The 14243-nt window shown below is 49.6% G+C and overlaps 3 protein-coding genes across 3 annotated transcripts; all 3 read right to left on the bottom strand.

Moving 5' to 3' along the window:
* Nucleotides 1–1890: 1890 nt before the first annotated feature.
* Nucleotides 1891–5880, bottom strand: LOC135380786 (uncharacterized). Its single transcript, XM_064612517.1, has 2 exons — nucleotides 5091–5880; nucleotides 1891–2000 (listed from the first exon to the last, which is right to left on the bottom strand). The coding sequence occupies exons 1-2, from the start codon at nucleotides 5878–5880 to the stop codon at nucleotides 1948–1950; spliced, it is 843 nt and encodes a 280-aa protein (XP_064468587.1). The 3' UTR covers nucleotides 1891–1947.
* Nucleotides 2575–5010, bottom strand: LOC135378673 (uncharacterized). The gene is made up of 3 exons (XM_064611748.1): nucleotides 4995–5010; nucleotides 3472–4888; nucleotides 2575–3430 (listed from the first exon to the last, which is right to left on the bottom strand). The coding sequence occupies exons 1-3, from the start codon at nucleotides 5008–5010 to the stop codon at nucleotides 2575–2577; spliced, it is 2289 nt and encodes a 762-aa protein (XP_064467818.1).
* Nucleotides 5881–8961: 3081 nt separating the features above from the next.
* LOC135380802 (uncharacterized) lies at nucleotides 8962–13210 on the bottom strand. The gene is made up of 2 exons (XM_064612518.1): nucleotides 12002–13210; nucleotides 8962–11880 (listed from the first exon to the last, which is right to left on the bottom strand). The coding sequence occupies exons 1-2, from the start codon at nucleotides 13208–13210 to the stop codon at nucleotides 8962–8964; spliced, it is 4128 nt and encodes a 1375-aa protein (XP_064468588.1).
* Between the last annotated feature and the right edge of the window lie 1033 nt (nucleotides 13211–14243).

Raw genomic sequence — 14243 nt, forward strand, 5'->3', positions numbered from 1 at the left:
AATCACTAGCCACCGGATGTCTCCATGACGTTCAATTTATGACGTTTTCTGACGTCCGATGACGTGAATCGCATGAAGCGCCTCACTTTATCCCGCAAAGGAACTGGCGAGTTTCGGGCCCTTGGCAGGGGCGCGAAGCTGTAGTAGAAATCTATTGTAGCTGGAAACTCACGTGACCTCCGGAGCTGGACCAATGACTGAGGACTAGCCACCCTATTTTTTTATTTTTTTTATTATGTCGCGAATGACGTAAATGACGTGTCATCCGTTTCTCCCTCTACTTTTCTCCTCTCTGCGCTGCTTCCCATTTTCTTTTGTTCCTTTTTTTCTTCTTGAATTCCCTGTTTTTTCTGGTTCGCGTTTGTCGGAATGCAGTGTGAGTTACAGAAATACGACGAAGCCTTGGTTGTTTTTTTTCACATGAAGTATTTTATTGTGCGACATACGGTTACGCAAGCAAGACGTACACAGCATGACTGCGGTAACGAAAACAACATGACATTAATATTGCTCCGGAATTTGCTTGAAGAAGCGTGATAATGTCGGACTGCCTCTGGCAAGAACTGCTACTGGGGACTGGAGCTCAGTGGCTGCAAGAGGAAAATTAGTATCAGATATACAGCTATGCATGTGAAAGTTGCAATGTAAATAGAAATAATAAAGGTGCTATTGGACGCGAAAGGGAACGGTGGAAGGGTTGTGAGAAGCTCGCAGCCATGGGGTATGATGAGCGACTAGTATAAAAAATACCTTTTATTGCTCTACTTCACAATGATATATTCAGGCCGAATAGCCTGACAAACTTGGCTTTAGCGCTACGTACAGAACAGTCAACGTCGAACGAAACTTGTCGAGCGAAATCACCAAGTATCATCATACCCTGATACAGTACGACGTGAGCGGGTATTTAATCATAACATTTTCATGATATTTTTTCACGAAAATAAATTATATTCTACCATCGTATCTGCAAAGCTACACTGACTGTCTCGGTCACAGCGTATCCCGGTCCCGATTTACGGTAACTGTTAAGCAACTTATTCACAATAGACGAAGTGAACGCGGTGTTGTAAGGCAACAAGCAATGACAAATCACTTACCTGTTGGCAGTCGTTGACCGGGTATCAGGTACGAGGCGTTCGGACGCTCGAATAGTTTCTACACCAAGAAGCAGAGCAGAAATGTTGCACAGACATTTTCTTTGACAGCTGTGACTGTTCGAGGACACTCACGTGATACAGCTTGCGCTTTTAAACAAGAAAAATCAGAACTCGTAGTCCAACCCAACCGCTACACAATACGAGCCGTCTGAAACGGACGCCGGCGACTCCGTGGACGCCGGTTCCAACCGGCACAGCCGCCGCGCTGTCGCCTGGTTGAGCGCTCGCGAACAATTTGAAAACGGCCAGTCATAGCTCAGAAAACGAATTCATCCTCATGGGAACCAATCAGTAATCACTAGCCACCGGATGTGTCCATGACGTTCAATTTATGACGTTTCTGACGTCCGATGACGTGAAACGCATGAAGCGCCTCACTTTATCCCGCAAACGAACTGGCGAGTTTCGGGCCCTTGGTGGTGGCACCAGGTAGCACGAGGGTGATAATGAAGAACGAGGAGGCCGGGCAAACAATTACCAGTTCTAACGAACGGTACTTACCTGAAGTTAGAGCTGGAATTATACGACGTATAGGGAGACACTTACTATCAGGGTTTACAACTGCTTTTTCCTTCTTTTCGTCAGACAGATGTCAACTTTAAAGCAAAGTTTGCGCGTGCGACCCTAGATGGCGCTGCTCCCCCTTGTCTATATAAGCTCTGACTACCCTGCTTCTCTCGTCTTTCCGAAATGTGAGGGCAGTGCCCAAGACAACACAGGCACCATAAGAGAGGGTGTGTACGCAAACTTTATTCATCACACAACTGTCATCAAGTTTTGGTGATCGTCAACCAGCGTAGAACGTAGTGGTCTGGTGGCTTGTTGGGCTTCGACCCCGACCTGTACATGAAAGGCAAGGGAGAAAAAGGGGCATGAGCTGCTAATTATATGCATCTAGCAAGCCAGCAGAACCCCTTCGCAAGGGTGGGGATTGGTCAAACCCCGGGCGGGACGAACCCCTGATAGTAAGTGTCTCCCTATACGTCGTATAATTCCAGCTCTAACTTCAGGTAAGTACCGTTCGTTAGAACTGGTAATTATACTTCCGCATATGTCGTCACTTACTATCAGGGTTTACAACTGCTTGTTCAAAGCTGCGTGCACACCCGGGACAAAACTTGCGTGCCGAAATTTGCTCTAGAGACCAAATCTCGTCTGTAGAAACGGTTAAAAGTGGTGTCGGACGACCAGTCAGCCACCGCGAGAATTTCAGAGATAGGGACCCCCTTTTCCAGCGCCCTGGAAGTGGCTGCACCCCTTGTGGAGTGCGCTTTGAAGCGGGATATGTCAATGCCCGCTGACTGTAACATGCGCTTCAGCCAATTGGCGATTGTGTCCCGAGAGGCAGGTCTGTGGGGTTTCTGAGTAGTCAAGAGGAGTCGGGAACATCCAGTACGGAGGGTGAGTGTACGTGTTAGATATGCTTGTAGGCACAGAATTGGGCAGAGGGAGGGCTCCTGAAGCAGAGCCGGGACGAACAGGGATGGCCAGGGTTTAGAGGGCCGTGATGTTTTCCGTAAGCCGTCAAGCCGCAGTTCCCAGCCAGTCGGCTGACGCTTAATGCCAGCAAACAGAGATCGGCTGAGCGCCCTGCAGTAGCCAGAGCCAGAAGCATAACCAGCTTGTACGATAGCAGGCGCAGAGGTAGGGAATCATTTTCCCCTAAGGAAGAAATGAAAGAAGTAACTGACTCCACCGGCCACATGTCAGAGTAACGAGGACGAGGGGGGTTCAAGTTAAACACTCCTTTCAGGAGCCGGGTGACCGCTGGGTGTTCTCCCAAAGGATGGCCCTCGCAAACACCAATAGTTTGGGAAAGGGCTGACCGATAGCTATTAATGGTCCTGTATGATAAATGTTCCTGGTAGTGCAGGTACGCGAGGAAGTTCAAGACTGTATTCAAAGGGGGAGAAAAGGGATCAAGCAACCGTGCACTGCACCAGCTATCCCACCTTCGCCAGCAGGAATTGTAGGCGAGCCGGGTGCCTCTGCGCCAAGACGCGGAGATAAGCCCTGCAGCCTCTCCCGAAAGGCTCGAATGCGAAGGGGGTCGCTGGTCAGCTTCCACACAGCTAGGCGAAGGCTGTGGCCTACCAATGGGTGAAATACACCTTGCGGATTGCGGAGAAGATCCTGGAGGGGTTGGATGAGTCGAGGTTCTTCGCAAGCCAGACGCAACAGAGAGGGGTACCATGGCTGCGACGGCCAGGTCGGGGCTACCAAGATGAGGTCCCCGCCTGTCTCGCACATTTTCCGGAGACATCGATTCACTAGGTTGAAGGGGGGAAATGCATAAAGACCCGGTCCTGACCAGATCTGGGTGAAAGCATCCACCTCTGCTGCTCCTGGGTCCGGTTTCCAGCTGAAATAATGTGGAACTTGATGGTTCGACAGATCGGCGAAGAGATCCACCTTGATAGGACCCCAGAGGCTGTCGATCTTCTGAAACGTGGGCACATGAAGTTTCCAACTGCTGTTGTCGAAGTGGACACGAGAGGCCCTGTCTGCCACAGCATTCAATCGTCCGGGAATATGTTGAGCACGCACCGTTAGGCCTCGCTTCAGGCACCACGACCACAGCTGAAGGGCTACTTTGTTGAGACTGCTGGAGCGAGTGCTCCCCATGCGATTGATAGCAGCCACTGCTGCCCTGTTGTCGAGCTGCAGTAGGATGCAGCCCTGGTCGGATGGCCTCCCAAGAGCCTGGAGCCCCAAGAATGCTGCTCTCAGCTCCAACTCGTTTATGTGGAGCTGGGCTAGCTCGTTGGTCCACTGCTGACCCACTACGAGACCCTGAGAGTGAGCGCCCCAACCTTGCAGAGAACTGTCTGTTTGAATGGTCTGAAGGACTGAACTCTCGTGCAAGCTGCGCCTGGGGTGGGACAGGAGGACCGTGCGCCACCACCCCAAATCCTCCCTGGCTGCTGAGGAGAGTGTAACTGTGGTCTCGTAAGAGCCTATCTGTAAAGCCTGATGCAAGAGAGACTGGAGCGACCTGAGATGTAGGGGAGCTGCCAGAACGGCCAAAGAAGTAGCATTCAGACGACCTATCAGGCTCGCTAGGGCCCTCACACCTATGCTCTCTCCGAGTATGGAATCTATCTCCTGTTTGATTGCTAACCTCTTGTCGACGGGGAGGCAGAGTGCCAATGGTACCGTCATGATCTCGAATCCCAAGAAGGTGAGAGTGCGAGTTGGGGTGAGATGAGATTTTGTCTGATTTATCACAAAGCCCAGAGAATGTAACAGATTTACGACTATCTGCATGGAGGACCTCAAGCGACCAGGTGATTGGTCCATGAGGAGGATGTCGTCTAAGAATATTACCAGCCGAATCCCCTGAGACCTTAGATGGGCAACTATAGGTTTCATAATCTTGGTGAACACCCGCGGTGCCGAGCAGAGGCCAAAAGGGAGAACGTTCCATTGGTAACACCTCCCCTGATGCAGGAAGCAGAGCCAAGGTCTGTCCCGCTTGGCTATAGGAACTGACAAGTAGGCATCTTTCAGGTCGATGCGAACCAGATAATCTCCCTGAAGTAGCAGATCCTTCACGGTGTCCCAGCCCTCCATCTTGAAATGTTCGTGGTGAATGAACAGGTTGAGCTGCTTGAGATTCAGGACTGGCCTCAACTGCCGGTCCTTCTTTGGAACAAGAAAGAAAGGGGACAGAAACCGTGCTGTGTGCAGAGGGATGGGGGATATAGCTCCCTTGAGCTGCAGCTCCTCTATCACCGGAATAGCGGAAGGGTTTGGGTATAGCCTCGAGCGCGTTAGAAGCGTGGAACCCGCGAGGGAGGGTGGGTGGGAGAATTCGAGGTGATATCCCCTTACGGTTTGTAGAACCCATGCATCCCCTGTGAGCAGTTTCCACACCGGGAGACAGCGGGCCAGTCGGCCTGCTGGAGGAGAAGAGGAAAGGAGACTTACCCCGTGGGCCTCGAAATGCCCTTCCCTGAGGTCCACCTGGGAAGGGCCGGCCTGGAAAGGGCTGGCGGAAGGTGCCGCTGGACCCCGGGCGGCTTCGTTTCACAGCAGGTTCCTCGGGCGGGCCCCTCTGTGTGCCCTGTCGGGCTTCCCTGAGGACCTTGTATGTCTCGTTTCGCATTCGAATCTGCTCGAGGAACTGCTGCCCAAATAGTTGGGCAGCACCCTCCTCGTCGAGATGGTCCCTGGTAACTAGGGACCGCAGGTCCGGGGCTACCCTGTTCAGCACACTCTCTCGGCGTTCATTACCGAGAGAGGTGAAAAGCCGCCCCAAGTGTGACAGGGCAGCCGCTAAGTGGTCGGCGACCACGCGTCGATCCACTCGCCCCTGACCGTGCGGCGTTCCAGAAGGTGGGTCCCCTGGAGCTGTAGATGGCTCCTCGGAACAATGCTCCAAGAGAGCCACCAAGGGGCTCACCGCGGAGACGATGGCAGCTTGGCCATCCCGCAAGGCTTGATCCCGTTGGCTCAGGCTCCCACAATCTGGTTCACTGTCGCCTGGACGTCGCCGCTGACGGGCTGCCTCTAGTGCTAGTACCTTCATTTCCGGATTCAAATCCGGAACCACCAGGAACGGGAGCTTCAAACGGGGGAAGTCCGCAAGGGCCTTGCGGCACCGTTCGGATCTCCCGTCAGGACCCCAGTGGCCCCGGACGAAGCCAATGATGGCTGGGGACACCTCCCGGTGCCCCACCCCTGCGAAGCCAGTTAGCCAGTCGTCCACTGCTGACATGGAACCCTCACCCGCCACCTCGGGATCGTGGGGAGAATGGGGTGAGATGATTGGGGGGGGAAGATCTTCCTCCCTGTCTGCCACATATATGTCAGACTCAACGTCCAGTTCCTGCGCCGGCAGGGGAGGTAAGCGCTGGACCAGGCAGGCCACTGTCTCCGTGAGGGACTCCACCATAGCCCTCAGGTCAGGTTCTGTTCCTGAAGGTGCAGCCATGGTCTCTGCATAAAAAACAAAACAAAACGTCTAGCTAATCCTAGCAGTACGGGTACGCAGACTACGAAGAACGAATACCCCTGTCATCCCGACAAGGTTAATGTTTCACCCCGAGTGGGGAGGGGTATCGCTCAGAAAATGGCTATCCAGCCCAAGCATGGCCATCCGGCCCAAACGTGGCTATCCAGCCCAAGCATGGCCATCCGGCCCAAAACGAAAACGCGGCCCAAAGTGGCCAAAATGTGGCAGCGCAACCTCAGAGGTAGCTCCTGTGGCAGCGCCGGGGAAGCGGTCACAGAGGAAGCAACAATTGTGGAAGCTACAAGTGTTCGGAAGCCACGGTGGGAACCGAAAGTGGTTAATGAAAACACAAAGCTACCCGGGAGCGACTCCCGGGGAAGCTTAACCCTACCAAAAAAAAAAAAACTTCAGAAGTAAATCACCCACACAATCAAGCAACTTACCTGAGTTGCGGCTAGCCCACAAAAAAAAAGAATAAGAAATTAGTAGATATGCGATCCAGAAGCGAACAAAAAACGGCGATGGAGTAAGATAACGTTGACAACTGTTCGAGTCAAAAAGGAAAGACGAGAGAAGCAGGGTAGTCAGAGCTTATATAGACAAGGGGGAGCAGCGCCATCTAGGGTCGCACGCGCAAACTTTGCTTTAAAGTTGACATCTGTCTGACGAAAAGAAGGAAAAAGCAGTTGTAAACCCTGATAGTAAGTGACGACATATGCGGAAGTATAATACAATATTGGAACAAACCTACGCCTACCTAGAATCATGCTTTCAACGGCATTCGTTTTTAGAAGAAAGATGGAAGTCACTGAAAAGGTTAGCCAGCCGTAGGACTCGAACCCACATCTTCTGGATTGCCGGTCCAGCTATACCAATTGAGCTAAGCTAACACGCCTTCTCAGCGACTTCCAGGCAGTCTTGGGTAGTAACTAAGTTACTTTTAACTTGTAACTGTAACTAGTTACTTTTGGGGGTAACTAGTTACAGTAACTAGTTACATTTCCAGAGAAGTAGCTTTTAACTGTAACTAGTTACTATTTCTGTGAAAGTAACTGCAAAATGTAACTAGTTACTCGAATAAATGTCGTTCCTTTTTTTCTTTAATCTACCTTCCCCTACTACCCCCTAACAGTGTCTTTCTTCCTGTTATCAGTAACCGGTATGTGCCCCGTGCCTTGGGCTCTTGACCAAGCAGGGAATTCCAGCTTTGCGAACAGAAATTTGTTGAAGTTAGTGACCCTCAACGGTCGGAGTGAGTCATATGTGAGTAACAGTGTCACTGCCCTAGCACGGGATCCTGCCTCCTGTGGATATGGACAGGGGAATGATTATGCACAACGAGAAACTTTCCGGTCAGCTCACTTGCGCTCCGACCAGTACAATGGCTAATTCTGCTCCGGTTGCTGCTACCATAAGCTTCCGAAGCCGCTCTATGAAGCAACCTTCGAGTTTTTATCATGGAGGGACGAGAATAATTTAACTGTAAAGTGCAAGCTATGGAATAAGACGTACTCGGCAAGCAGGACGTCAACTTCAAACCTGAAAAAGCATCTTGAGGCGAGTTCCTTCTTCTTGCGTATGTCTCACTCTCTACACGTTACGAAACATGTGCGTATCACCGTGCTCTCCTTTTCACCGCGATGCGCCAGGTCGCATGCACATGTCGTATTTTTCCGTGTGGGATAACCGCGTATTAACTTATACTGCTTCTGGTTAAGTGCAAGACAACTTTTATTGCACTTGAGTAAATGTAAATAAATGTATGCTTTCAAAAATTGTATCACCCTCTCATGGACATTTTTATAAAAAGTAACTGTAATGTAACTAAGTTACTTTCTCTCAGTAATTGTAACTGTAACTAGTTACTCGACCAAGAAAGTAACTATAACTGTAACTTAGTTACTATTTTTGGCAGATAAACTGTAACTGTAACTCAGTTACTTTTTAGAAGTAACTTACCCAAGACTGCTTCCAGGGTGCGTCATCTGAAGGGACAAACCAGTCACTCTCTGTCACTCATCCTCCTTTCATTCTTACATTTGTGCTCACTCATACACACATTCGTACGACAGGGATCGACGCAAGCGGCAACTGTTGAACATGGGAGAACTGATGTTCTGAAGCTGGAACAACATAGAAGGGACAAATACATACAAAGCCTCAAATTGCCTAAGAAATCAACGATGAAAGATGAAAGTCACTGAAAAGATTAGCCAGCTGTAGGGATCGAACCCACATCTTCTGGATTACCGGTCCAGGGCTCTACCAATTGAGCTAAGCTAACACGCCTTCTCAGCGACTTCCAGGGTGCGTCATCTGAAGGTACAAACCATGTCACTCTCTCTCACTCATCCTCCTTTCACTCTTACATTTTTGCTCACTCACGGCAATCCAGAAGATGTGGGTTCGAGTCCTACAGCTGGCTGACTTTTCAGTGACTTTCATCTTTCTTCGTTAATTTCTTAGGCAATTTGAGGCTCTGTATGTATTTGTCCCTTCCATGTTGTTCCAGCCTCAGAACATCAGTTCTCTCACATTCGTTTTTACTAGGTTTTTGCCACCTCCCGATGTGCATCTCATCGAACTTGAGTTTTATATGTCAGTTTGTACGAACTGAACTCGAAAATTTGTCTAGTCAGGGTCACTTTTTTGCCCCGCCAATGTGAAGCGCGTGCCGAATTTACTCAAGTTCATAACGTGGTATATATAAACAGGTAGCGAAACTCAGGTTTAGGTTTAGGTTTAGGTTGTGCCTTGTCCCCTTTGAGTCGGGGCAGTTTCCCTGTCAGGATCCACCGGCACTAAAATAAAAGGAAGAAAAAAATACAAATGATTTTAGAGTCGCTAAGTTGGTCCGTTGTGTGGTTTTGCGCGAAGAGCACTCGCTGTTAGTCTGTCCCAGTTCGTCAGGTGTCGCCTTGTGGTCTCCACGATGTCACTGGCACTGCCGTCGTCTGGTGGAGTCGTTAAGCCAAGCGCTGTTGCGATGTCTGCTCCCTCAGGTCTGGTGGCCATTGTGGCTGGACATCTAAATAAGACATGTCCGATGTCTTCTTCTTCCTCGCCGCACAGGATGCACGTTGTCTCGTTGTGGCGGAATAGCTGGGCCAATCTTTGCCTTGTCAGGAGTGCGCCCGTTCTGGCCTGGAATAATAAGCCGCTTTGGCGGTCTCCTCTGTAGGCGTTGAACGGGGCCGGTGTACTTTTGTAGCTGTTGTAGAGAGCTAGGCTTTGTTTCTTTGTAGTGCGCTGGTTCCAGTCTTCATTTTCAATTTTCTTCATCTCTTTGTTTATGCACCGATTCCATTCAATTGAGTTTTTCGTCGTCTGACGGCGGGTGCCTCTGCTGTATTTGGAGTCTATTCGGCCAATGCGTTTCACCCATTCTGTTCTGATGCCAGTGTATCTTACGTGTTCAAAGAGTCGTCTCGCATACCTGCCTTCTGGTAGATGGATGAGTCTTCCTAGGTAACGTGTCTTTGACCGCGCATCTCGGTACTCGAATCTAGACCACCCTATCTCTCCCTCAATGGCTGTGTTGGCGGTGGCCATGTTTCCTCTGAGGATCCACTTTCCAATTTCTCTTTGCTGCCGTTCAAGCGCCTTTATGGTAGTTGTGCTGTAGCAGAGGGCTTCATTCGCATATGTTGCAGCCGGTACAGCTACAGTTTTCCATAGGAGTTTCCCAACTGAGTATGGGTTATAGGAGTGTCGAGCAAGATGCCATATATGACCTTTCTTCCTGTTCGTATTAGCAATAATTGATTTTTCGTATTTTTCCAAGTAGTCTGGCTGGTTTTGCAGGAGTACACCTAGATATTTGTATTCATTTGTGTGGGTGATCACGAAATTTTGAAGGGAAAAAGTCTCGCTGCTGGCGCTGTTCCTTCCTATCTTCATCCATTGTGTTTTCTCCTTGCTAAATTTCATTCCGTTAAGCTCTGCCGTCTTTGTGCATAGGTTCAACAGGTGTTGTAGATCTTGTGACGTCCTCGCTAGGAGCACGATATCGTCGGCAAAAGCGAGGGCGGGGAGGTGCGTTGTCGTTTGTAGGCCTTTCGTATCGTGGGTATGTATTGTGACTCCTTTGCCGCTCAATTCTAATTCTTGCAGTAGTTCGTTAAGGAATACGTTAAACAGCGTTGGTGACATTGGGCATCCCTGTTTTAGGCCTACGATCTGCTTAACTTCGCCTGACTGATATTCTTCTAATTGGTATGTGCAGTAGCAGTCCGAATACAAATTCCGTATCAATTGTACCATTCCTTCTTGGAGTCCAGTGTGCCGTAGTTTCTGCCAAACTGTTCCGTGTGGTACAGCATCGTAGGCTTTTTCAAGATCCAGGAACGCTAGGTATAAATCGTTTCCTGTCTTCTGCGTGAGTTCCATAAGTTGAGTGATGATGAATAAATTATCACTTCCTCGCCTGTTTCGGCGGAAGCCATTCTGGGCTTCACTTAGGGAGTGCTCGTATGCTTTATTCAGGCGATCGTTGATGATGCTGGCGAAGAGCTTTGCTGTATTGTTTTGCAATGTGATTGGCCGGTATGAGTTTAGGTCATCCATTGATTTCCCGTGGCCCTTGTGGATTAGTCTGACGACGCTTTTCTTCCAACTTTCGGGGATTTCCTTTGTTTGTAGTATGTTGTTGAATATTTTTCTCAGGACTGTTTTGGTATGCGGCCCGAGAGCTTTAAGGAATTCGTTCGGGATTCCGTCTGGACCAGTCGCTTTTCCTTTCATTAGTTTCTTGACGTGTCTTTCAAATTCCTGCTCCTCTATGGGTTCCACGCGGTCATCGTTGTAATTTGGGGGCTGTTCCCCTGTTTCGTGTGGGCTCGTCCTCTTGTGGATAGCTTCTTGTTGTTCCTTGAAGAAGTCAGTCATATATTGCTCAAGCTCGTTTTTGGTTCGAAGTAGTTTCCCGCTTTGGCGGTCGTGTAATTTGACTTCCACGTTCGGCGCTTCGTTACGGTTGTCGATGTTCTTCACGTATTTCCAAAAATTTTGGCCGCTTCGTCTTCCCGCTGAGCATATGTTTTCTTCTACCGTTTTGTAGTACTGCTCTATTTTTTTTCCTATCAGCCGTTTGGTTTCTGCCTGTTGGTTTTGATACGCACGTTTTTCATCTTGGTCGTCCGCTTTTTTCTTTATTGCTTCTCTCCATTTACGGCACAACCTTTTTCGCTCTCTTATTGCATCTGTAACTTCTTTGTCGCACCATGGCTTCCGCTTGCTCTTTCGTATGCTACCCCTTGACTTGCCGACAAAAGAAATCGCTGCCTTTTCCATTTCTTGAAGGAAGGTCTCGTAATCTGGTTGTTCTTCTCTTGCCGTAAGGGCTTCTTCAAACTTTGTAGCAAATATCTGGATATTATCTTCGTTTCCCGTCTTCCACCGTGCTTTTTTCCTGCGCTTTAAATCGCCGCCGTAGTTCTTTTTCAGGGGGGTTGTTATTATTACTTTAATGCGATTGTGATCACTGTCACAGCTATGTTCCTTTTCCTCGTCGATGTTGATACCCTTGATGTTGAATGGAGGTTGCTCCCAGAGGGGACAAGCGAGTGCATAGTCAATAGATGTCTGGTGTGTTCCCCTGGTCCATGTCACGCGTCCAGTGCACTTTTCATGTAGGTTCAGTATAACCAGATCGTGTTTCTTGGCTATGCAGCGAAGGTGCCGGGACTTATGGTCTTTTCCGTCTAGTTCCATAATGTGGCAGTTGAAGTCTCCGAGTAGCATAACCGGGGTCGCGGGTTGTTCCTGTTTCATGTCCCCGATATCTTATGTATGCTTCCCGGGGGTAGCGGCTCCTCGGCCTTCGTCTGGACTGCATCTCCTCCCCTAAAAAATCTGTTATTCTCTCAGAGAGTTGTCGGGCTACTATCTCGCTTCCTTCCGGTGACAGGTGGATGTCCACCATCCCTGATGCTTCAGCTTTCCCCAAAATGTGGTAATTGTTGATGAACTGCATGCGAGGGGTCGCGTGGCATGCTGCTTGCATATCCTTGTTTACTTCTTTTATTTTGATTTGAATCTCGTGTCCTCTCTCCTTCGTGTAAGGTACCGAGCATACCCCCAACGTATGATTGGGGTGGTCTTGGAGCCATCGGGTCATTCTTGTTGTCATTCCGGAGACGATGTCCTTTGGTTCCCCGCCGTTCAATATATCATTGAGGCCCGCCATGAGTAGAACGAGGTTTTCTTCGTTCTCAGTTTGGGTCAGTTTCTCCATTTCGTTAAGAATGTGATCCGCTTTTGCTCCGGGCAATGCATGTACGCTTACTCGACTGTCTCTTTGGACTTCATTCAGCAATGGTTTTTTCACCCTATTTAGGTTAGAGTCCCCTAAAAGTGTTACACGTCTTTTCGGTAGGGCCCTTCCATTTGTGGGCACGCCGGGGAGTGTGCCCGTCTGGACTCGCTTTGTGGTTGTATTGACCTCGTTTCCGTTTGGGTTTTCGAGGGGGGATCCTTTAAGCCCTTCTTCTTGACCCATTTCGTCCGCCATGGTGGCTGTGGGGGATGGGACGCCATTTGCTGTCTGTTTTGACAACTGAAGCTCTCCATTTTCTTTCTCGAGTACCTGGACTCGGTTTAGTAGGGATTCGATCACTTCCATCTTCGCAGTATTCTCAGCGTTCATATCAGTGACTTTGTCTTCGAGAGCTTGAATTTCCTGTCTTGTTGGGTTTTTCTCCGATTGTGTCGTTTTCTTCAGTTCCTCGTTTTCTCTCTCCAGTATGTTTAGATTTTCTGCATGCGCTCTGCAGGCTACTGTAAGCTGTTCAACCTTTCTTGACAATGACTGGTTGGTCTCCTCAATCTTAGCAATTTTCTCATGTTGGCTATCGATTAGCTTTTTGTATATCTCGAGCTTCTTGCAGATTTTACACTCGAAGGACGGCGGTAGATCTGCGTCCTCGCAGCTCTCAAATCCTGTCTCGTCCATGTAAACCCATCGACTACACTGGTCACACTGAATCATATCCTCTAATTCGGGTTCTTTCGCAATGGTTTCGGTGAGCAAATTGGATTCACTCACCTTAGAAGCTTTCGGGGAGCGCGCCTTCTTTTGCGTCCGTCGCGTCATCGCGCTTCGCTTGCTTCAGGGCCCTGCGTCTTCAGATGGCGCCATGATAGAGACATGATAGAGACTGCCAACGCCATCCATCCGTTGCGCGGACTACTACTCTTGTAAATAAATGATGTCACATATGACGTCAGCAGTATGAATAATAAGTAGTGCATAATTAGCCATGGCACGTTTGCATTCTAGTACTTCGTTTGCATTGTGTACCCTTCCCCTTTTCCTTACCGAACAATACTAGTCACCCAGGACAGCAATACCAGAGGAGGGCTGCGTTCCCATACCCCGGTTAGTCGACTGCCTAGCGGTCTAACCGGAAGTGCCGCCATGTTAAGTCTCGTTCCAAATCTCGCCAAGTCCGCTATTCAGTCGGCTACCGCCTAGTGCGCATCGATGCAGTCTAGTTATACGCCTGACCATCTGACAGCCGGGATGGAGACGCGCGTTGACGGTACCAGCGTGCATGCTGTTTCTGCTTGCTTTAAATGTAAAGTTGCACATAGTGGTAGGTTTTTTAAAACTGCGTAGAGAGTTGCAACACATGTTTAGTTGTGAAGGTGACAGTTTAATTATGCACGATGTCCTACAAACTTAGCGCATTAGAGTCCTGCTGCGCTTGCGCCGTACGCATTTCTTGCGTGAGCAAAGAGATGGCGTCACAGCCGCCTCGGCTAGGCAAGCCTGTTCCAATAGTGACAAGCAAAGAGGTCTACTCAGCTGCCTAGTCAGGCGGCTTCGCGGGCGCGAGGTATTGGAACGCAGCCGAGAACAGAGAAGAATAGGGCCGTATTCCCAAACCACCCGCAACTTCGCCCTAAGGGCGCCCGTAGCCCAGGGACCCTTGAGGGCGAACATCCCCTCAGGGCAGCATGCGTTTCTCAAACGTAAACGTGCACGCGCTCAGCGAACGGCTGGCCATCGGGAGGCTCGAAGGGGATTCGGCCCGATTCCTCGTAGAACGAAGCAGAAGCGCATGCGCACGACCGCGCTTCATTTCCGCTTCCGACGGCTGTCGTCTGCTATTTTGGTATCTGCT

This window comes from Ornithodoros turicata, chromosome 1 (assembly GCF_037126465.1).
Source record: "Ornithodoros turicata isolate Travis chromosome 1, ASM3712646v1, whole genome shotgun sequence".
In the NCBI taxonomy this organism is placed as follows: domain Eukaryota; kingdom Metazoa; phylum Arthropoda; class Arachnida; order Ixodida; family Argasidae; genus Ornithodoros; species Ornithodoros turicata.

Excerpts from the sequence above, each read along its gene's own strand:
- LOC135378673 (XM_064611748.1), bottom strand. Across the intron at positions 3,431-3,471 it reads GATGCTTTCACCCAGATCTG|TGAATCGATGTCTCCGGAAA; the intron begins GTCAGGACCGGG and ends CCTTCAACCTAG.
- LOC135380786 (XM_064612517.1), bottom strand. The coding sequence starts at position 5,880 with ATGTCAGCAGTGGACGACTGGCTAACTGGCTTCGCAGGGGTGGGGCAC. Across the intron at positions 2,001-5,090 it reads GGCATTTCGAGGCCCACGGG|GTCGGGGTCGAAGCCCAACA; the intron begins GTAAGTCTCCTT and ends TTTCATGTACAG.
- LOC135380802 (XM_064612518.1), bottom strand. The coding sequence starts at position 13,210 with ATGACGCGACGGACGCAAAAGAAGGCGCGCTCCCCGAAAGCTTCTAAG. Across the intron at positions 11,881-12,001 it reads CACCGGAAGGAAGCGAGATA|GAACAACCCGCGACCCCGGT; the intron begins GTAGCCCGACAA and ends GACATGAAACAG.